Below are 25,081 nucleotides of genomic sequence, written 5' to 3' on the forward strand. Positions count from 1 at the left end.
CATTGCTTCTTGTATATTAGCGATACTAGTTCTTGAGTTCAGAGTTGATTATTTTTGGTGTCTCCGACTTGAATTTTATCCAGCATCATTGTACTTGTTGCACAAAAGCTGGGGTGCTTTTGATGCTGAGTAGCTTTTATTTTAGCTAGTAGCAAATATTCAGTTACCCAGCAACACTAAATGTGATCATCATAAATAAATCACTAAATGTTAATCATTGAAGCAGTGTTCTAAAATGTTCCTGTATTATCAGTGCACAAAAAAAGACAAAGTTTAATCATTTGACATCATAAAACTGCATAAAACACCTGATGGCTCTGGAATGTAAAACGCAAACAATGTAATTGTTAAATAGTGCAAGTAGATTTTCATACAGTAAGTGCTTCTCACCAATCTTCAATCAATACTATCTAATTTCTATTTAAAGATTTCTGAGTTGGGATGTTTGTTTAAATTGAAATTAAAGAAGAAAATTAAGATTTGTTTTGATTAATAAATGAGTAAAAGTTTCATTTATGATTGCATTTCTCAGATATGACATTTTTACAGCAACTCTTTAATCTTCATGTTGAAGAACAGCTTGATGAAGAGCCCTTATTAATGTTATTAACATAATGTAATTATACAAAATTATTTTGGCTTAGTGCAAACTGATATTAACTGAGTTTTACAGCAGACAATTTAAGTGTACAAAAGATGTACGGCCACTCAAAATAGAAATCTTGAAGATATTTCTTTGTAGGCTTTTCTAAATAATTCAACCCAATAACATTGATATCCTCTGATAATTTTTCCCATTTACTTTCTTTTTTGTGTATGTATTTTGCTAATTTCTTCTAATTCTTCGCAGAAATTGTGTTTAAAACAAAAAATACAGCCTTCATTTATTTCTTATTTGCATAAGTAGGTCTAAAAGTTTGTTATGGTACCTTCTGTAAAAATGATCCAACTTTATAAGTAAACATATACTTAAAGGAGATTTTGACATTTCTTCAGTACATTGATGTTCGAGTGATGCATTTAAACATTTAAATTTTAACAATCAACTTAATGAATTGTGTAGAAAAAATTGCAGTGTTGTGTTTTACTTATATTTATTTTATCTTTTCAGTAATGGCTTAGAAGCTGATAAAGGAAGAACATTTGACTCTACCAACAAAGCTGGTTGCATAAGCTACAGAGTAACGACATTGAATGAAATTTTATCTACATTATGCCATGTTCATCAGAAACTTCTTATAACAATGCTGAAGTGTCTAATACAAGAAAGAGGTGCTTTCACTGTACGATCCAGAGAACAAAGATGCCCACAACGTGAAAATTCCTTATTTAATTTCAGTGAAACTAAACCAAATGAGGAATCATGTAATTGTAATAGATTGCAGTGGTATGAAAGTTGGTCGATTCCTCTTCCATGCATTCCTCGCCACGGTTGTATGAAAGACTTGCATTGTTCATCATGCAAAAAAGGCTTTACAATAATAAATAATGGAGTTTGCAAAGAATGTAGCAAGATCAACAAATACCAAGTTTGCACTGGGACATTTAAACATTTTACTGAAGGCTTTTTGGGCAGAGAAGTTGTTCAAGATTGCAGCGAACTTCCAGTTGAAAGGGCTTCCAACACAACAGCAACAGGATCTCCTGTCCCCACATATGGAGTCAAAGATTACAGTAGACCACGAAGTCCTTCTCCTCCACCTTTATCACCAGTTGAAACCGATGGATTTGAAATTGATGGAATGAACAAACCCATTTCTACCTTAGATGCTAATAGTGTTGAATTTATCATCACACAGCCTCCTTCTCTTTCACCAGAAGAGGAAGAATGTTGTAACCCTGGGGTCTTAAATCAAACTCAGACCAGACCAAAGTCAGCAGATAAACTCCAACCAGGAATGTATGAATTTGAAGTAGTCAGAAGTGAAATTAGTAGGTCATCAGAATCCTTGAATGACTTGGAAAAAGGTGAACATTCTGCTTCGTTTCAGGAAGTGATGGAGCGGATAAATGAAAAATTGAAATCAATTGAAACATCAGATAAAGACCAACTTTTGGCAAACCTTTCTAATGCTGATTCTTGTAATAATAACGACAGTCTTAAATTGAGAGAAATCACATCATCTTTATCACACAAAGCAAAACTCGGTGATATTAGCTTAATGGAATTACTTAAGCAACATGAGAAAAACCGAATTATTCAAACTCGTTTGCGGAAGCGGCAAGAAACTTTAAATGCTCTGCATAATTCTGCAGATTCACCATCATCTCGACGGCAGACAGTGCAAATAAAAAGAGACCTTGCAAATCTTGATCAACTATTTTTTAAGAAGGAATCAGCACCTGAAAAATTTGGAAGGAAGTCAGCAAGGAGCTGTAATAAAGATAAAAGTTCACCAGAAAAGGAATCTACATTTACAATGCGTTATACTAAAGAAAGTTCACCGGAAGAAGAATCTTTACTATTCAGTAAAGATTCACAAAATGTTGATAACATTACTCTGCATCCCGGTGGTTTGCCTGACCATTGTGAACCTGAATTTAGTGACATAACACCATCTTTAAAATTTGTTGTAAATGAAACCGGAGTCGTGACAGAGTGTGCCAGTTCAAAAGAAAGTTTAAACTCAGATCTGTTGTACATTCCTGAGCTGGATGAAATGAGAATGGGGATTTCAAGGGAGAATACTAAGAAACCTGGTTATGGTTCTCAGGAATTTCCTATGGATTATAGATCTAATATTGGAAGGGCCAAACGAAAAATTTTGCCTCCAGAAAGATACTCTATATATATTACTGAGCCAAGAAAAATGTTCTATGCTGCCTGCTTTCCTGAAAATTTCCAACGAAAATCTATTAAGGCAAAAAAATCTGGCATGGATTGTGAGAGTAATGCTTGCGAAATGCCTACAGTTGCCAGTTCGATGAAGATAACGCTCCATGGTGAAGAGCAAGAGAATGTTGTATGTGAAGTTCCTGAAGATTTAGAAGCAACTTCTACTCAGTTGAAGCTACTGAAGGGCATAGATAGTAACAGTAAAAGAACCAATGATTTATTAGATATAGAAGAATGTACAAGCAAGCATAATTCACCTGACATAATACATCATGCATCGCAAAAACCAGATGAACTTGAGGATCAGTACAATAATAGAAAGGAAATAACATCCACAGTATTAAATGCTGATTCATTGAACGCTGCTTCTTCCATGGAACATCATGACTCTGATAGTTGTAACAATAGTAACTCAAAGCTTGTTGCCAAATTGGAAACATTGGAGACTGCAGTAAGTAATTTATTTTCTAGTAGCCCTGATTCTGGTGCCATACTTGACTCCAATTCGTTCTTGCCCAGTGCCTGCCAGAGCGTAAATCCGCCATTGCAGCAAAAGTGTGTACATCATGCAATTTGTGATAGCTTGATTCATAAGAATACTGATCCTTTAAACAGAATAGAAATGAATAGTTGTTCCATTTATTACAACAGCCCCATAAAGCTTATGTTTCTTTCTGAGATAAGCAGTGATAAAGGAGTTAAATATACTCTGACGTCTGTGACCTCTTCAAAGCTTAACATCAACAATCGTCTTTCAAAAGTTCATCCTGAAGAAATTCATCTTAAAGGGCCAGAGGTAGGCAAATCATCTGGTTGTGAAAATGATAATACAATAGAGTCTTTCCAAAATTCTGCCTGTGAAAGTGATAAAACAGCTGAATATATCGAAAATCAGTCTGCTTCTGAAAGTGTTGATACAGTGGAATGTTTCCAAAATTTATCTAATGCAGCAGAATGCTTGGACAGTTGTTCAGAAAGTTTAAAAGCCTGTGAGGAAGTAAATTGCAATCTGGATACATTCAGCTGTAATAGTTCTCCTTGTTCAAACACACAGATGGTGGAAATAACATTGGCTTCAAAGGAAGTGGCTGAGTCCATTCTAAAAAGAAAACCTGGTCGACCCAAAAAATTAGGCCCACCAGTGGAAAAGCAGGTTAAAAGGCCTAAGGGCAGACCACCAAAACCTAAAGTAGAACAATCGGAAGCTATTGAGTATGTGGCTGAAGATGCACATACTGAAAAAGTCAATCCCCCTTCCACAGATGATGGTCGTAATATTAAAATTACTGTTGTTTATGGAAGATCGAGAAGGTTCAAAAGACTTGTATCTGAGAACAGTAAAAAGTTAACAAACAATCACCTCAGAAATGCTAATGAGAGTAATTTGAAACAAAATTGTGAAAATCAAATAGTGCAATGCAATGAAAGTGTGCAGAATTCCACTGCAGAGGAATTTGATGGCAAAACTGATAGTTCTGCATCATCACTGACTGAATGTGAATATGGATATGATTTAGTTAGGCCCATAAAGGATAAACCAGTTTCACTTCATACTACTGGCAATGCTGTCTGTCCAAGTAGCAAACCTTCAACTAAAACTTGCAAAGGTGGACAACGAAAACCTGGACGCCCTGCTAAAGTGAAGATTTCGGGTATATCTGTGACTGTTAATGCTGTATCACCACGAGAAAGAAAAGTCTGTATTAATAGTATATTACCTCCATTAGAACAGGAGTCCCCACCTTCATATAAAGAATACGAAGATACAATTATCAAAGATTGTAATGGGACAGGTTCCAGCATGAAAAGTAATTGTGAAACAAGATCAAAGGAAAATCTTGTTGAAAAGGAAGTAAAACATAATCTGCCCCTGAGGCATTCGGTTAGAATTAGAAAGCCAGCCCTGTACTACTTGCATTCCTTTGCAAACTCCTGTTCATTTTCTCAAAGCAGTGCCCTAGTACGTAAATCTCGAAAGCTGCTTTTAAACAGAGCAGGAAATAAACTTGCTAAAAGCAGAAAGTTGGATCATAAAATAGCAGCTGAAAATACCTCCTCAAATGTTACATTGAAAAGTAAAAAGGAGGAAACAAAAAATGAAGTAGATGAAATTGATTCTGATTTTGAAATGTCAGCAGATCCTGTTTTCATATCAGGCACTTCACTCAGGTGGTGGCACAGCTCCACTTCAGAACAAACTCTGCAGGAAGAACTTGAGCTGCGATTTAGACAGATCAATAGTGGCTGGCGCCCTGTTGATGCCACAGAATTGATGATTTCTTCTGACAAAAGAAAATACCCAATTCACTTTGAAGGTGTCACTAAATCAGTGATGATTGCAGATAATAAAAATCGGGTTCAAATTTCCCCTATCCAAATGTTGTTTCAGGGACATTGTAATATGGATAAAATCCGTGCATGGTTTATGCAAACAACAGAAACTCATTCTTTAGCCATTGTAAGGAAAGAAAATGCCCGCGATCCCCTGGAGGTTCTCAATGCTAAAGGAATTATTGCACCAGGAAATCTAGTTGATTCTGCTTACAGCCCTCATGCAGAAAGTTTGAAAAAGCACCTTAAAAAATTTGCACTAGAATCGCCTGTAAGGCCAAGGGGACATTTTCATCTGTCAAACAGGATGTCAAAATTTAAAGTTTATAAACCTAAAAGGCTACTGGTAGAACATAACAAAAGGATTTGTTGTAAACCACACCGCAAAATGTTGCACCACAACAGAGTTCAATGCAAGCAATGGAAGTCTGCTTGGAAGCATTTAAATGGAATTACATCATACCAGCCTGACTTAGTAAACTTAAAAAGCAAAGATAGTCAAAAAAAAGATTCTGAAATAAGTGGCTTTTCATTTGCAAAAGAATCCATGTTACTGACCAATGGAAAGGAAAATGAAAACCAAGATAAAATCACTCTGAACAACAAGGGTGCTGATTTAAAGAATTTAAATTTGTTGAAAAACTCAGAATGTAAAATAACTGATGGTACAACAAAGGATTCAGAAAAGGAAGCATCTTTTGTGGGTGGTCACCAAGAAAATATTTGCAGGAACGTGAACTGGAAACTGGCAAACTTTAAAGAATGCCGGGTATTTCTAAGGAAGATTAACTCTTTGGATCAGAGCTATTTAAGAAATTATGGTGTATGGAAGCTTTCCAAAAATAGCTCATCTAATATTAAAGTAGCAAATAACCTTCAAAGGTACACTGAAGTAAATACCAATCCTGGTACAGAAATAAATAATCCTGCTGTCAGTACTTTTGAATTACCAAGTCTAAACTCTGTAGGTCATAACCTACGTGAACCAAAACGAAAGAGAAAGCATACAGATAGGGCAAATAATGAGAATGGACTAAGTTGTTCATCATCTAAAAAAGTTAAGTATTTTGCAAGCAAGCAGTCAATGATTTGCCAAGTCAACAACAGTTTCTTCCCTTCACTGGATATGAGCTCAGTAAACGAGAAGAGTACACAAAAGGAAAATGCAAAAGTAGTGAAAGGTAATGCAGGAAGAGTGAAAATGTATACAGACGTCAACACAGGTGCATCTTCATTGAAGAGGATGAGAGAGTCAGCTGTTGAACAAAGATTGTCATGTAACAGATTACAGTTCCAAATAGGTAAGATTCAACTATTGAAGTTCTATTATACTATTATGTTACTTAAGGAAGTGTAGGTTTAAAGAAAGTACAATGATTGCTTATCACTTTACTATCATGCTGCATCATCAGTCTGTTGTCCTATCCTGTAATGGTAACTGAGGCCAATAAATCAAAGGTTGACTTCTTGTCGCCATATTGCTACTCATGGGAAGTGACTGTGTGCAAGAAAGTGCCAAGAAATAAAAATTGTTCAGGGGGAAGTGAGGTGCAGAAACTGCTGGTATAGTACAGGGAACATTCATTTCCTGTCTGCAATCCAGGTGTACACGGCTTTACATTATAACCACAAACCACCCCTTTGGTCTCATGCAAAAGCTGTTCCATTATGATTCGTTTTGACATCGTTGATGTATTCAACAATAAAAAGATCCACAACTAATTGATTAATTACAGTAACACTTGATGCTCGGTGGTTTTGAATGTGAAGCCAGGATGGATGCCTGGTGTATTGTGCCAACTTGGCATTCTGTATACAGAAGGGACACGGTCAGAGAAAGTGCAAATGAAGGTGAAAAAGCTGAAACCTTTCACAAGTTTTATAGTATATATAAGGTACTGTGACAGCTTATGTTGATTGTATCCAATCTCATGAATGCCAGTGCAATGGAAATACAGCACTGAACCTTTCTAAGAACAGTTCAAGGACAGAGATTTTACATTTCGTTCTGCACTTAGTTACCTGTGGATTTTTATTGAGATTTGTTTGAAGTTAACCAGAATTATAAATATGATTCATTCTTGTTTAATTGTGTGTTTTGCCTCATTAAGGATGAACTTAGTGTTATTTTGACTGGATGAATGCTTTATAGGAATTTTTTGCGGGGCAGTGAGAGAAGAGCAAGATAATGTTTGCAATTGAAATCTTAGACTCAATGAGATACTTAGCCTCCGTATATGATTGATCATCTCTAAGAATAACCAAATAAAATGTATTTTATCCATTACTACTACAAATTTTCATCCCTTTATGTCCTTCCCATGCCCCAAAACTCAGGAACACCAGTAATAAATGATGTACAACTTTAACTAACTTTACTGAAATCACATCATTCTAGAGCAACAGGGTCCATGTCAAGAGAGATTGATTATAGTTTCGCAGGGCTTGGACCTAACTTATCTCAAGATGAACAGATGCTTTAGTAAATTGTTAAAACTAATTTAACAGGGTAAAGAACATGAGAACATGCACCATCTCTAAAAGACTGGGAGAATAAAGATTTGTTCAGAAATGAGCAGGATCAAAGAGAAGGAAATAGTAAAAAAGACTAAAATGTGTTAACAATGTATGCCTGCAAATACATGGGATGTGATAAATACATTTGGAGAGCTGCAGCCAAAAGTACCTGCTTGAGATTTTGAAATACTGGTGGTAAAGGAGACATGGCTCAGCAAGGAAAGAGAATGTAGACACTGCTCCGAGGATGAGGATGAGGAAGGGCCCCAAACAGTCCTTCCAGGTGAGACAACACTTCACTTCTGAGTCTGTTGGGGTCATCTATTGCATCCGGTGCTCTCGGTGCGGCCTCCTCTACATCGGTGAAACCCGACGCAGATTGGGGGACCGCTTCGTCGAGCACCTCCACTCTGTCCGCCACAACAGACAGAATCTCCCGGTAGCCACCCACTTCACCTCTGCTTCCCATTCCCATTCAGATATGTCCATACATGGCCTCCTCTACTGCCATGATGAGGCTAAACTCAGGTTGGAGGAGCAACATCTCATATAACGTCTAGGTAGTCTCCAGCTCCTTGGTCTGAAAATAGAATTCTCCAGCTTCCAGTGATTCCCTCCCCCTCCCTTCCTCTATCCCTATTTCACTCTACCCCCTCCCCCAGCTCCCTCATGGTTCCGCCTCCTCCTTCTACCACCCATTGTTTTCAGGGCTATGACGTCAATGCTTCCCCCTTCCCCACTCCTTTGACTTTCAAATTACTGGTCTTTCAACTGAAGCTACACGTATTCTTCAAATCCTTCCCCATCTTTCATTCTTCAGTCCTGACGAAGGGTTCCAGCCGGAAACGTCGACTAATTGTTTCTAACTGATGCTGCCCGACCTGCTGAGTTCATCCAGCGTACTGAAAGTGTTGCTTTGATCACAGCATCTGCAGATTATTTTGTGTTTGAGAATGTAGACTTAATTGTTCTTGGGTACAGGTTATTCAGGAATGATATTGAGGGAAGAAAAACAGAGGCTGGTAATATTTCACAAAAGTAGAGTTGCAGCAGTAGAAAAAGAAAATTAATAGAAGAAGTTCAAAGTAAAGAACAATAGAACAGCTTAAATGGATCCTTCAGGCAGGTACAGCATGGATTCAGCAAAGTCAGGTCCTGTTTGATAAACTTACTGATGTTCTTTGAGGATATAACAAGCACAGTGGATAGAGGAGAACAGATGGACATTATTTACTTGGATTTCCAGAAGGTGTTCAGTAAGATGCCGCATAAAAGACTTATCCATAAGATAAGGATGCATGGAGTTGGGGTGATGTATTAGCATGGATAGAGGATTGGATAACTAATAGAAAGTGGAGAGTTGGGATACACGGGGGGTTACTCTGGTTAGCAATCAGTGGTGAGCGTTATACCGCAGGGGTTGGTGCTGGGCCGGCAACTATTCACAATACACATTAACCATCTGGAAGAGGGGAACGAGTGCAGTGTATCTAAATTTGCTGATGATACTAAATTGAGTGGAAAAGCAAATTGTGCAGAAGATACAGAGAGCTATAGATAGGTTAAGTGGGTAAGGGTCTGGCAGATGTTGGTAAATGCTAGGTCATCTACTTTGGAAGGAGAAATGAAAGAGCAGATTATTATTCAAATGGTAAAAAAAATTGCAGAATGCTGCTCTGCAGACGAAATTGGAAGTGCTTGTGCATGAATCACAAAAGATTTGTTTGCAGGTGCAGCTGGCTATCAAGAAGGCAAATGGGCTGTTGGCCTTCATTGCTAGAGGAATTGAATTTAAGAGCAGGGAGGTTATGCTGCCACTGTACAGGGTACTGATGAGGCCGCACCTGAAATACTGCAAGCAGTTCTGGTCTCCTTACTTGAAGGATATACTAGCTTTGGAGGCGGTTCACCGGGTTGATTCCAGAGATGAAGGGGTTAGACTATAAGTAGAGATTGAGTCGTCTGGGACTGTACTCTATGGAATTCAGAAGAATGAGAGGAGATCTTATAGAAACATGTAAGATTATGAAAGAGATAGATAAGCTAGAGGCAGGAAAGTTGTTTCCACTGGTAAATGAGATGAGAACTAGGGGACATAGCCTCAAGATTGGGGGTGTAGATTTAGGACAGAGATGAGGAGGAACTGCTTTTCTCAGAGAGTGGTGAATCTGTGGAATTCTCTGTCCAATGAAGCAGTGGAGGCTACCTCAGTAAATACATTTAAGAGAAGGTAGGATAGATTTTTGCATAGTAGGGGAATTAAGGGTTATGGGGAAAAGGCAGGTAGATGGAGATGAGTCCATGGCCAGATCAGCCATGATCTTATTGAATGACAGAGCAAGCTCGACGGGCCAGATGCTCTACTCCTGCTCCTATATCTTATGTTCTTGTGTAAGTACATAATAAAGGCCACCATGAAGTGGAAGGGAGACGGATGAGTGAATTTCTAACCAAAATGCAGTCCTCCACCTTATAGTGAAGACAATGTGGAGCTTTCAAATATCCTGATGTGGATTGGAAAAAGAAGTCATATAAGAACCAAAAGGAGTAGCAATTCCCTGAAATGTGTACAAGAGAGCTTCTGTAATCATTGTGTTGCTAGCCCAAAAGAAACAATACTAGATCTAGCTTAGGCAAAGTCATAGAGTCATTGAGTCACAGAACACTACAATATAGAAGTAGGCCCTTTGGCCCATCTAATCCTTGCCAAGCTATTAATCTGCCTAATCCCATTGACCTGCATCTGGACCATATTCCTCTATACCCCTCCCATCGATGTACCTATCCAAATTTCTCTTAAGTGAACCTGCATCCACTTCTGCTGACAGCTCATTCCACACTCTCACCACCCTTTGAATGAAGAAGTTCTTCATGCTCTCCTTAAACATTTCACCCTTAACCCATGACCTCTAGTTCTATTTTCACTCAACCTCAGTGGGAAAAAGCCTGTTTGCATTTACCTATCAATCCCCCTCATGATTTTGTACACCTCTATCAAATGTCCCCTAATTCTTCTATGCACTCGTGAATAAAATCCTAACCTATTCAACCTTTCCCTATTACTCAGGTCCTCAAGTCCCTGTGAATTTGTAAATTTTCTGTGCACTCCATCAATTTTCATGCAGGTAGTTGACCAAAACTACACACTCCAAGTTAGGCCTTACCAACATCTAATAAAACTTCAATGTAACAGCTCAGCTACTTTCAGCATACTGAAAAGCTTGAGCATATAGATATTAAGAAAGAGGATATGCTGGAGCTTTTGAAAAGCATCAGGTTGGATAAGTCACCACAACCGGACAAGATGTACCCCAGGCTACTGTGGGAGGCGAGGGAGGAGATTGTTGAGCCTCTGGCAATAATCCTTGCATCATTAGTGGGGGCGGGAGAGCTTCTGGAGGGTTGGAGGGTTGCGGATGTTGTTCCCTTATTCAAGAAAGGGAGTAGAGATAGCCCAGGAAATTATAGACCAGTGAGTCTTACTTCAGTGGTTGGTAAGTTAATGGAAAAGATCCTGAGAGGCAGGATTTATGAACATTTGGAGAGACATAATATGATTAGGAATAGCCAGCATGGCTTTGTCAAAGGCAGGTCGTGCCTTACGAGCCTGATTGAATTTTTTGAGAATGTGACTAAACACATTGATGAAGGTAGAGCAGTAATCAGTCCCTATCTATCCAAATACTTATATATCCGGTCCTTTAGAATACCTTCCAATAACTTACCATCTGCTGATGTAAGGTTCACCATCCTATAATTTCCTGGCTTATTAACCATATAACAATTACAGCACGGAAACAGGCCATCTCGGCCCTTCTAGTCCATGCGGAGCTCTTACTCTCACCTAGTCCCACCAACCTGCACTCTGCCCATAACCCTCCATTCCTTTCCTATCCATATTGCTATCCAATTTAACTTTAAGCAACAACATCGAACCTGCCTCAACCACTTCTGCTGGAAGCTCGTTCCACACAGCTACCATTCTCTGAGTAAAGAAGTTCCCCCTCATGTTACCCCTAAGCTTTTGCCTTTTAACTCTCAACTCATGTCCTCTTGTTTGAATCTCCTACACTCTCAATGGAAAAAGCCTATCCTCGTCAACTCTATCTATCCCCCTCATAGTTTAAATACCTCTATCAAGTCCCCCCTCAACCTTCTACTTTCCAAAGAATAAAGACCTAACTTGTTCAACCTCTCTCTGTAACTTAGGTGATGAGCGTTTCTTAAACAATGGAATAACATTAGCTACCCTCCAATGCTCTGGTATCTCACTCGTGGCTAAGGGCATTTTAAATACCTCTGCTAGGGCCCCTGCAATTTCTGCACAAAGGTGCAGATATTTAATGAAAGAAGTATAGATTTAGAAAAAAAAGCTAAAGAAAAAATCAGTCATGATATTCAAATTAAGGAGGGGCAATTTAAATTTAATTTGGCAAATTAAATTGGATCAAAGATTTACTGTTTTACCTTCAGTGCTAGGGCTTCAAGGCAAAGACAGGTATGGGTTAGATCTACTCCTTGAGAAAAGAACTGACATAAGAGCTTGTTGCAAAAATAAATGTATACATTAAAATGAAAAGAGAAAGAAACTTAATAGTAAATATACTTCAAACAAAAGGTATAGAAAAATATTTTAAAGAAAATATGATAGCAGGGAATAAGTGAGAATAAGTTACTGGGTAAGTATATAACCAGCAATAAATGAAAAATCAAAGGAATAGACTTGGTCTCCATTCTTTTAGTGCAGGCCAAATTATAACACAATAGCAAGTTACATTTTGATTGTGTTTCTACTTTTAGAAACAAACAAAACCAGAGAATGTCAATGTAAGGTAGTAACCAGGATATGAGCTTAAGAATGGACTTAAGAGAGCTAGAAGAGGACAAGCGAATGTGTTGGCAAGTAGGATTAAGGAAACCACTCAAGGTGTTCTACATATATATGAAGAAAGCAAGGATGACTAGAGTGAGGGTAGGACCGATCAGGGATAGAAGAGGAAGCACATGTCTGGAGGTGCAGGAAGACAAGGAAGTCCTTAACGAATACTTTGCTTCAGTATTCACCAGTGAAAGGGACCTTAACATTTGTGATGACAGTGTAAAACAGTCTGATATGCTGGGACATGATGACATTATGGTGGAGGATATGCTGGAACCTTTGAAAAACATTAGGATAGTCCCTGGGTCCAAAAGGGATATATCCCAAGTTACTATGGGAATTGAGGGAAGAGATTGCTGTGCCTTTGGTGATGATCTTTGCAACCTCACTGGTCACAGAGGTAGTACCAAAGATTGGAGGGTGGCGAATGTTATTCCTTTGTTCAAGTAGACCATTAACGACAACCCTGGAAATTATGGACCAGTGAGTTTTACCTCACTGGTAGGCAAACTATTGGAGAGGATTTTTAGAGACAGGATTCATAAGCGTTTGGAGAAGTATAGTCTGATTAAGGATAATCAGCATGGCTTTGTGAGGGGAAGATCATGCTTCACGAGCCTGATTGAATTCTTTGAGACTGTGACAAAAAACACATTGATGAAGGTAGAGCAGTGGATGTGGTATATATGGATTTTAATAAGGCATTTGATAAGGTTCTCATTCAGAAAGTTCGGAAACATGGGATCCAGGGAAACCTGGTTGTGTGGCATCAGAATTGATTTGCCTATAGAAGTTAGTTGTAGATGGAGCATAATCTGCCCGGAGATCATTGACCAGTGGTGTTCCGCAGGGATCTGTTCTGGGGCTCCTGGTATTTGTGATTTTTTATATATGACTTGGATGAGGAAGTGAAAGAGTGGGTTAGTAAGTTTGCAGATGACTCAAAAATTGGTGGTGGTGTGGATAGTGTAGAAGGTTGTTGAGGATTATAACGGGACACTGATAGGATGTAGAGCTGGGGTGAGATGGAGTTCAGTCCAGAAAAGAATGAAAAGTAATTCATTTTGGAAGGTCAAATTTGAAGGCAGAATACAGGGTTAATGGCACGATTCTTAGCAACCTGGAAGAACAGAGGTGTTTTGGGGTCCACATCTATAGATCTCTCAAAGTTGCCACTGAAGTTTATAGGGTTGTTAAGAAGGCGTAGAGTGTGTTGGCCTTCATTAGTCTGGGGATTGAGTTCTAGAGCCGTAAGGTAACATTGTAGCTCTATAAAGCTCTGGTTAAACCACACTTGGAATATTGTGTTCAGTCTGGTTGTCTATGTATAGGAAGGATGTGGAAGGCTTAGAGAGGGTGCAGAAGAAATTTATCAGGAATCTACCTGGATTGGAGAGCATTCTGTATGAGGATAGGTTGAGTGAGCTAGGGCTTTTGTGTGTGGAGTGAAGGAGGATGAGATGTGACTTAACAGAGGTGTGCAGGATGATAAGAGACATAGATCGAGTGGATGGCAGAGACTCATTCCCAGAGTGGAAATAGAGATTTAGTGTGGAACAGGCCCTTCCAGCCCAACAAGCCACACTGCCTAGTAGCCCATCTATTTAACACTAGCCTAATCAAAGGACAATTTACAATGACCAATTAACCTAACCAGTAACCAGTACATCTTTGGACTGTGAGGAGGAAACTGAGCACCTGGAGGAAACCCATGCAGTCACAGGGAGAACGTACAAATTCATTACAGACAGGTGATTAGAGAAAACTATGGGGTGGGGATGTCAAAGGTAAGTTTTTATACAGGGTGGTGGGTGCGTGGAATGTGCTTCCAGGTGTGATGGTATTACATACATTTAAGTGCCTATTAGATAGGCACATGGATGAAAGAAAAAAATGGAGAGCTACATTGGAGGGAAGGGTTATATTGGTCTTTGAGTAGGTTTAAAGGTTAGCACAACATTGTGGGCCAAAGGGTCTGTACTGTACTGTAATTTCTGTGTCCTAAATCACATAGGGAATTTAGAAGAACCTCTTTCTCCCTGTGAATGTTGAAAATGTGGAATTCACCTCTCAAAGGAGTTGAGGCAAATATTCTGAATAGAACTAAGGGAAAGATAGTGAAAGATGTGAAGATAAAGGGAAATGCCGATAACGATGTGTGAAAGAATAGATTGCTTGCACCAAATTGCTTAATTCTGTGCTTTATATTCTACATGAAGAGATGCTATCAATATCACAGTAATGGAGAGGTTGGCAGACATGTTCAATTGCCTAAAAGTAGAGGTTCTAAAAATAGAAATGCTGCTTGTTCCCAGTTTAGGTTTGTTAATGCAAAATCATGTTTGACTAATTTAAAATTTGTTGGTGATATGGCAGGGAGTATAGATGAAGTTAAGTCAGCTAATTCAGTTTTCAAATGGCAGTTGATAAAGTGCCATGTAATAATAATTAGCAAACCTGTCCACAGGATTAAAGGATGAGAAACAGAAAAAAGTGATGAATGATTATTTTCCACACCGAAAGGAAGTAAACGATGTTATTCTATAGAATTGGTGTTGTGATCACGTGGGAAACCAGGAAAAAATGTGAACTTTGTAGATGAAACTTAGAACTATAATATTAAATGAAAAGTATAGTGCCAGACTGGTAAAATGGTAATGTGAAATAAAGCTAGCTAATAAAAGTAGGTCTGTGGGATTAAATTTGCCACAAAGAATGAGAGCAATGCAGAGGAAATGGCACAGTTTTTAAGAATGTGCAGAAACAGGAACATGGGTGTATATGCACATTAATCTGTAAAAATCGTAGAAATTGTTGAGAGGGTGGTTACTAAAGTCTTTGAAATTAGTGGATTTATTAATGGATGTGTAGAATACAGAAACAAGGAAAGTTTGTATGAGAAAATTTAATTAGCCAGTTATTAGAATATTTAATCTAATTCTAGCTAAATAATTTTAGGAAGAATATGATGGTTCGATGTAAGATACAGAAACAAATTACTAGGATGGTTCCAGGAAAGGTGGATTTCAGCTTTAAGGAATGTGGAGAAACTGGGATTCCACTCATTGAATAATGAAGGTTAAGATATTTTATAGAGATGTATAGGAGCATAATTGGCTTAAATTGGATAGGTGGAGAGGAGCTGTTCTGATTAGTGGATGATTCAAGAATTGGGGTCACTGATTTGAAAGTTTGGGGAAAAAACGCAAGGTGAGTGTGAAGAAGCTCTTTATACAGAAAATAATTATATTATAGAATTCTCTGCCTTTGAAAACATAATTGATGTTGTTAAAGAAATTGGGAAAAGAATGGGAAATGGATCTGATGAAATTGCCCTGCTATGAACTAGTACAGAATCAATGGGTCTTAATTACTGCAATAGTTCTATGTTTCCTTTCTACAGTTATTGTAGAGAAAATATACTTGTTTGACTTTCTTGAGCAAATTAAGTAAAATGAATGATTTTTTTTTAAGTTTGTTGAATGCATGGCAAAATAATGAAAGAACTTCTTGGACTACAAAATCAGTTTAATTTGAAGAAGAATATTAGTGAGTAGATAAAGCCCCTGTTTTAGAATATAAATGCAATTGAATGATGCTGAAAAGTTTATTCACATATTTTAGCATGTTTTAATATGTTTAAATTTTCATATAGGCAACTCAACTTGATGCGGAATTATACCCTTATAATGGATGGCTGGAATTACACATCATTGCTACCAAGACATGGCACATCTTACTGTAAATTTGGAATTTTAAGAAGAAAGTTGTCTTATCTCATTCAGAATTTATTTAATTAGTGCCTTAATATTCAGCCTATTGATTCAGGTTGAATGTATTTAGCAGTATCTTTTTCTGTTTGCTGCTTTGTAGCGAAAACCTGAAGCTGTCTGAACAATGTTGTAGATATTGAAGTTGCACTATTTCTCTTTATACAAAAAAAATCTCATGCTTATCGCCTCGCAAGAGCCCATTAGAGTTATCTACAAATTAATGTTCCTTTAGATTACTGCTAGGTCTCATACATGTATATAACTATAGCAACAGCTGATTAATTATTCATTCTTTTTAAGCTTTTCTGTTCAGAAGTTAAGTTTCACCAAATCATATAGACTGTAAATCATAATCCATTAAAAGTTTGTATGACTTGTTTTGAAAGGGAAATTATGGAATATGATTTATCTTCACTGTCCATGTTTTTGGAAAGTAAGGCACTTCAATTATTGTATTCCATTTACATCACACTTTACTAATTTTCTGTGTATATTGTGTTGTAATTTTTTTTATAAATTTGTATCAATATAGTTAAATAAGTTCTCAAAGTTTTAAATAGTTTAAATGGTTCTTTTATGGAAACAGCTCTTATTGCAGGATTAAAACTACCTCAAACTGTTGAGCATATTTTGATCTTTTCTTTATGGGGAAATGGGGTTTATAGATATAATATACGTAGACACTGGTATCTGCTTCATTTGATTGTAAATATCAACGGCAATGAATTGGTTGCAGGCCTAAAAATACTGGTCATTGTAAAACAAGGCCCAGGTATACAATCTTTTGTCAGTACTATTATTTAGTGACATTTAACTCAGGGAAAATAAAACATGCTTTGGTTTCCAGATTATTTAGTCTGATAAAAGCACCCTGTGGTAAAATGTTACTACATTGAATGTGATAACCTATAGAACAAAATCTGTCTGCAGGGTCATTTCTTTAAAGATTTACAGCAAAGGGCAGTTCATCTGCTTACTGCCTTATATGCTGTTAATTTTCATCCTAATTTGCTGTACAGTATTGTTCACTTTCTCCTAACTTGAATGAGATATTTTTTAGCTTGTTGGTAAAATAAAAATGCCTTTCATGATTTCTTTACTGTTTATTATTCTTTATAAATCTCATACATTCTTCAATGAAACTGAATTATGGCTTTCTATTTTTATCTGGATCACATTACTTAGTCATTCCCCAAGCTTAAGATGGTATTTCAAAGTTGTTTCAAAGATGCATTATGATTAATAATACAAAGGATAACCGCCTCCCCCCCAAAAAAGCTAGTAATATTTTCAGCCGATAATCCATCTATTATTTGGATTCTTAACATAGATCCTCAGATTTCCTTCTACCTCAGTGTAAAATATTCTGACTACAGCAAAGATATGCATTTCTATGTATTCTTAAATCCTTAACAATAAAGATGCAATTTCCCCTTTTCAATTACCTGTATGAAAGGTGGCATCTCCATTGGGACTTCCTGTCAGTGACTTTTTTGATATCTCTGTGAAAGTCAAAACCCACCATCTTTAATTGCAACAATGTTCTTTTTCTCTCTGTGTTTAACTACCCACCCGAAATGAAAGCAAGTGAAGCTCAGTCATCTTGAGTTATAAACGTTGACTTCTCTAAAATCTGTTGAGTGTTCAATGGTCTAAAGTTGTTCACAACTCTCAATATAATCTCACTAGCATTTTCAGCTGTAGTTATTAGCCCTCTTTTTTGATATCTTCATCTGTGTACTTGTGAAAGATGTTAACATTACATTTGCCTTCCTTTTTTTTTTGCTGCAAAGACTACATGAAAGATGATCTTAGAAGAAATCATATATCTGCCCAGAAAATCTGACAGGCCACCTCCCATTTATTTGTGAAGGAATGATTATTGCACCAAAGTTTATTGGTCCACTATATGTAACAATATGCTGATCACTCACTCTTTTTCTTACACTGCTGTGTACTACCTTCTACAACACCAGTAAATGCTGTTTGTCTAACTTTCAATTGCTTTTTATCTTTGAACAACATCACCTTCTACAAAATTTCTTGATTCCGAACGTCACTGTGAAATGCAATATTGGATTTCACTTTCTGTGCACTAATGAGCACTTAATAGATTATGAAAAAAGACATTCATACAGCAGAATCAGGGAGAATTCAATCTTTCTCCATTGCCTAGTTAAACATCCATTACTAACTAGTCACTGTTGCTTTTAATTTAATAGTCATTAACCTAAACATCCATATGTCATCAGTTTTGGTCTTTCAGGTTTATAGTAAACAGCTTCCGGGGATCTCAACAAGTACTTATTTCCATCACCAATATTGGACTCCTATTACAGTATAGTATAATTCAGGTTCTTCCACTTGAGCCAATTCTCCATATTTAAGTCTTTATCCTGAGTGTTAAAGGACAATTCCACCAAAGGGAAGATGCCGGAGGCAGCTGAATTATTTCATTACCTGAGCACCCAAGATTACTGGAGTCACAGAGAACTACAACACAGGATCAGGCCCTTCAGTATATGTAGTCTATGCCAAGCTGTTACTCTGCCTAGTCCATTGACCTGCTCCTAGACCATTGCCCCCTATTCCCCTCCCAATTTAACCCACATTCAACACTTCTGCTGGCAGCTCATTCCACACTTGCAGCACTGAGTGAAGAAGTTCTCCTTAAATATTTCGTCCTTAACCTATGACCTATGTACAGTCTCACCAACCTCAGTGGAAAAAGCCTGCTTGCATTTACCCTGTCTATACCCCTCATAATTTTTTATACATCTATCCAGTCTCCCCTGATTCGCCTACACTCCATGGAATAAAATCCTAACTTATTCAACCTTTCCCTATAACTCAAGTCCCCAAGTACCAGCAACATGCTTGTAAATTTTCTTTGTACTCTTTCAATCTTATTGATGTCTTTCCTATAGATAGGTGACCAGAATGGCATACAATACTCCAGATTAGGCCTCACCAACATCTTATACAACTTCAATATAACATCCCAACTCCTGTATTCAATACTTCGATGTATGAAGGCCAATGTAGCAAAAGCTCTCTGTGACCCTATCTACCTGTAATGCCTCTTTCAAGGCATTATGGATTTGTATTCCCACATCCATATTTTCACCACGCTCTCCTGTGCCCTACTGTCCACTCTCTAAGTGCTGCCCTGGTTTCTTCTCCCAAGGTTCAACACCTCTGTTCTGTGATCTATTGATCTGATTGCCTCCAAAGTGTGTATGCCTTAACTTAAATAAGGAGATCAAAGCTATGTAACATACCCAGGCATTATCTATACAGCTGTAGCAATATTTTTCTAGCTGTGTACTCCACCTCTTTCAAAAGAAGTCAACATTGCTTTTGTCTTAATAATTGCTTGCTGGGAAAACTACAGAAAGTTGGTCTTACAATAGATCTGCAGGACATTAGAAATTTTGTATGAACTAGGAATTGAGGCTTCTTTGCTATCAATAAGAATATGGCTGATTGCTTGTAACCTCAATGCCACATTCCTGATACCATATAAAATAACTTTTCATCTTGCTTATAAGAAGATTTATAATTGCTAATGTATATGAAGTGATATTTGTTGTTTGTGGCGGCAGTACAGTGCAAAGATGTACAAATTCTATATATTACAAAATAAATTGCAAAACTAAAAATAATGAGATAGTGTTTATAGACTATTCAGAAATCAAATAGCAGGGTGGAAGAAGCTGTTCCTAAATTGTTGGGTGTAGGTCTTCAGGCTCCTGTACCTCCTTCCCTGCTGGTAGTAATAAGAAGTCTGCATGTACTGGATGATGAGGGTCCAAAAGGGAGACTATGATTGATAAAAAATATTCAAAGAGTTGCTTCCTTCAATGAGTAGTACCTCGTTTTTAAAAAAGATACCTCTAAGACACTGTCCAGAAGAAAGCAATGGCAAATCACTTCTGTAGAAAAATGTGCCAAGAAAATCGTGATCATAGAAGGGCCATAATCTCCCACATCATACAACACAGCACATAGCAAACGAATGAACCTCTAACTCTGATTCTCCACAAGGAAATGTTTCCACATCACCTTGCCAAGAGCCCTCAGGATCCTGTATGTTTAATCATTCTGATCTCCAGAAGATACAAGGCTAATATGTCCAATCTTTTCTCATAAGACAATCTGCCCATTCCAGATAATGGTCTGGTTAGGTATACCGTGGAACTCATAAGACTACTGTGGCCAGTATTGGCTTTCTTCTTTATGGAATAATATTAATGCATTGGATGCAAATAGTCTTAACTTGGATTCAGTAGCTTTGGCATTGCCGTATATGACTGAAGCATAAACTCTTTACCATTGTATTAACTTCCACCAGCAATAAAATTGTTTCACACAGTTTGGTGATGCAGCTGTTGGTGCCTCAGTTGGATTAACTGCTGAATGTAGATAGCAAATAACAAATCTCACAACATACGCAGGTGACATTAAACCTGATTCTGATTCTGAGATGAGGAACAAAAGAGTCAAGGCGAGCTGATTGGCATGTAAGGGGAAATGGGATTGCTGTGCTGGGAAACAAAAAAAATAGGGCAGAGTAGGCCATTTGGTTCATTGCTCCTACTTTGCCATTTAATACCATCACAGCTGATCATCTATCTCAAGTCAGGACTCTCTTGCCTTGACCCATCGTTCTATGTGCCCCAGCCATGGAAATATTCAGTCTGTCTTGTACTGTCAAAATTAAGTTTGAAACTGTGAAATATACCATAGGGTTCCCTCATCCAAATCATTTTAGTATTTAATGAATAGCTGAGGTCCAAGTTCTGATTCCCGGGGTTTTCTGCTAGTTACTACTGTTTCCTGTCTGTCAACTAATTTTCAATCCATGAAATCATTATCCCCACTCCCCCCATCCCTGTGCAGACTTTAATTTAACACTCCAACTTGTTATTTGGGGCTTTATCAAAGCTTTCTGAAAACCCAGTGGTTGTCTTTTATGTATTGCACTAGTTTCATACTCAGAATTGAATATCTTTGTTGACACAATTTTTATTTCAGAATTCTACGTTGATTTCCTAAATGTCCATACCATACTTTATAAAGGCAATCTAAGACCCAGCAGAGATCCAATGGGCTGAATGGCCTCATCTTATATTAAAAGCAAGTAAACACATTACCAACCAGAAGACCAACTTATGCTATGAGCCAGCCGGTCTATTCATGCCAATACATTATCTGCAATATGAGCTTTTGTTTTCAACAATAATGTTACCAATGCCTTTTGCAAATTTAAATATAGTTTACCCATCCTGATTATCCATAGCATATTACTTAAAGGAATTCCAACAAATTAGTCATATGATTTTGCCAAAATACTTTGAATTTTTCCAAATGCTTTCTGATAACATTTGAATAGTAATTTCCAATATTTTCTGTATATCAGATATTAAGTAGCTAGTAGTTTCCTATTTTCTGGCTCCCCTTTTTGAAAAAGAAAGACACATTGCCATTATCCAATCAAATGGAACCTTCTCTTAATCTAAGGAATTTTGAAGCATTAAAATCCATATATCAACTACATCATTAACTACTTCTCAGAATCTGAATCAGGTTTATTTCCACTGTATTACATAATGTGAAATGGGTTGTTTTGTGGCAGCAGTACAGGCATAAAACTGCCATAATAAAATAAATAAATAGTGCAAAGAAAGGAATAATGATACAGTGTTCGTGGGTTCATGTCATCTGATGGCAGAGGGGAAGAATCTGTTCCTGAATCACTGAGTGTGAGTCTTCAGTCTCCTATACCTCCTACCTCCTTCCTAATGGTAGTAGTGAGAAGAGGGCATATCCCAGATGGTGATGGTTTTTAGTGACGAATGCAACCTTCTTGAGGCACTGCCTCTTGATGATGAGAATGCTTGTACCAAAGATGCAGCTGGCCGAGGATACAGCCCTCTGCAGCTACTTGGGATCCCTTGCATTGGAGTCTCCACAGCAGGCTGTGATACAGTCAGTCAGAATGCTCTCTACCATACCACAGAAGTTTCGTGACATACCAAATGTCCTCAAACTCCTAACAAGGTAGTGCTGCTGGCGTATCTCTTCATGATTGCATCAATGTTTTGGGGCCAGGACAGATCCACTGAGATTATACACCCAGAAATTAAAGCTACTCACCTTTTCCACCACCGACCTCTCAATGAGAATTCGTGTATGTTCTAACTTCCGCCTTCCTGAAGTCCGACGTTAATTCTTTGATCTTGCTGATATTAAGTGTGAGGTTGTTGCAACACCACTCAACCAGCCAATCTATTTTGTTCCCTGGATGTCTCCTCATTGCTGTCTGAGGTTTTACAAACAACAGTGGGGTCATCAGAAAATTTGTGGATGCCATTTCATCTGCACTTAGCCACACAGAGAGTAGAACAGTGAGCTATGCACACATCCTTGAGGTACACCAATGTTGATTGATAGAGAGGAGATGTTATCACCAATTTGTGCTGCTTGTGGTTTCACAATGAGGAAGTCGAGGATCCAGTTGCTGAGGGAGATATATGGGGACCAGGTTCAGAAGCTTGGTGATTAATACTAAGGGGATAATACTGAGCTATAATCGATAAACAGAGCCTAATGTATGCTTTGCTGTTGTCTAGGTGTTCCAAAAGCAGGGTAGAGATCCAGTGAGGTTGCATGTGCACTAGACCTATTGCAGCAGTATGTAAATTGTAGCAGGTACATGGCCTTGCTCAGGCAGGAGTTAATTCTAGCTATGATCGCTGCACTTCATTACGGTAAACGTGAGTGTCACTGGGTAATTGCTGTTGAGGCAACTCAACCTATTCTTCTTGGGAATGATTGCTTTTCAATCACTTCTTTTATGATCCTGGATTTGAAATCTATCAAGACTCAACAACATGAAGTTTCAATGTTTTGCTCTCTGCTATTGCAGCAGTGATAGTGATTATCCGAAGTTCAACTCTCCTCAATTCCAGCAATTTGTAGAATGTAAATTGTATCCTCTCATTCATCCACCACCTCATTGTATTTCCAGATTCACTTCCTGATGGCCTAATACACAATACGTTAACTTTTCATTTTAAGTATCTAGACACACTTTTACTTTCTGTTTTTGCATTATTGTCCAGTTTTGCCACATACTCTTAATTTTTCCTTATTAAATTTAGTCATATTTGTGTAATTTTTCATTTTCTGGTGAATTGGTTTGTTATTGTCACATATACCGAGGTATACTGGAAAAACTTTGTCAGTGCATTGAGAAAGTACAAGGGAACAGAATAACAGAATGCAGAATAGAGAGTGTTATAAATACAAAGAATGTGTAATGCAAGCAGACTATAAGTTACGTGTCCATAACAAGGTAGATTATGAAGTTAAGGGTCCATCTTAACATGTCTTATAACAGCTAGGTAGAAACTGTTCTTGTGCCTGGTGGTACATGCTTTCAGGCTTCTGTATCTTACGTACATAGACCAGGACAGCACAGTACAAGCCCTTCAGCTGTCCGCCTCCTTCCTGCATTCCAATTCATCATTATCTGAGGTTTGGCCACAATGGTGGTGTCGTCTGTAAATTTGTACGTGGAGTTAGAACAGAGTCCAGCTACACAGTCATGAATGTATAGGGAGTCAAGTAGGGGGCTGAGGACACAGCTTTTTGGGACTCTATTGTTGAGAATATTTTCTATTTATTTAGTAGAGATACAGCATGGTAACAGGCCCTTCCAGCCCAATGAGCCCACGTGGCCAATTAACCTACTTACGTCTTCGGAATGTGGAAGGAAAGCCGTGCAGTCACAGGGAAAACATATAAACTCCTTACAGTGGCAGAATTGAACCTGGATTACTGGTGCTGTAATAGTGTTAGCCGTTATGCTACCGTGCTGATTATAATCTGTTAGTCAGGAAAGTCAATGATCCAGTTAAAACTATAGGTGTTGAGTCCCATGTCTAGTAGTTTGGAAATGAGTTTGCCTGGAATCATAGTATTGAAAATGGAGCTCTAGTCAATAAACAATGTCTAACATAGGTGTCTTTACTGTCCAGATGATCCAGACATAAGTACAGTATAGGGCCAGGGAAATTGTATCTGCCATGGACTGTTTTTGGCAATAGGCAAATTGCAGTTGGCTGAGGTTTTCTGGGAGGTTGGGCTTGTGTGCCAGAACCAACGTCTTGAAGGACTTCATGATGATGGATGTCCACCACCAGATGGTAATTATTAAGACAGGTTACTTTATTTTCTGGAGGTCTGCTCTACCTTTGTACTGTCATATGTTTTTCTTCTTTAAATTTAATTTTCCCAAGGCGATGCTCTATTTAGAATTTCTCTTTGGTATATATCTCGTGTATTCTGCAGATCTTCAATGTTTGATACTGCATCTCAATCAATGGGTCACTGAACCTAATTTGTCTTTATTTGATCTAATTCTGTTTTCATGCCTTCATAATTGTCTAAAATTTTATAGTGGGTTTTTAAATATATATATATATATAATTTGATTATATTTTCCATCCCTATATGCTCTTCTATTAATCAAATAAAGATTCCAATATCCTATCTTGGAAGTTAATAGCTGTTGTTTTATTTATTTTAATAAATGGGACAATTTTAGATGTCTAATAGTTTTCTGAATTTCAACACACCTGCACCTACAGTGGTACTAGAAAGTATGTGAACCCTTAGAGTTTTCTCTATTTCTGTATAATTATCACCTAAAATGTGATCAGAGCTTTACATGAGTCC

General features: G+C 37.7%; 1 protein-coding gene across 8 annotated transcripts in view; it reads left to right on the plus strand.

Annotated features, from left to right (window-relative positions):
* Positions 1 to 25,029, plus strand: part of lcorl (ligand dependent nuclear receptor corepressor-like) — a 129,495-nt gene extending 104,466 nt beyond the window's left edge. For 6 of the 8 annotated variants that reach the window (XM_063043382.1, XM_063043384.1, XM_063043385.1 and 3 more), the window contains 2 exons: positions 1,112 to 6,468; positions 16,219 to 25,029. In XM_063043382.1, the coding sequence (XP_062899452.1) occupies positions 1,112 to 6,468; positions 16,219 to 16,232 (5,371 nt within the window). In that variant the 3' untranslated portion in view covers positions 16,233 to 25,029. Of the gene's footprint in view, positions 1 to 1,111; positions 6,469 to 16,218 lie in introns of those variants that run through there. The other 2 variants (XM_063043390.1, XM_063043391.1) reach the window with 1 other exon arrangement.
* The last annotated feature ends 52 nt before the right edge of the window (positions 25,030 to 25,081 follow it).

The sequence above is a fragment of the Mobula hypostoma genome, chromosome 3 (assembly GCF_963921235.1).
Source record: "Mobula hypostoma chromosome 3, sMobHyp1.1, whole genome shotgun sequence".
Lineage (NCBI taxonomy): Eukaryota > Metazoa > Chordata > Chondrichthyes > Myliobatiformes > Myliobatidae > Mobula > Mobula hypostoma.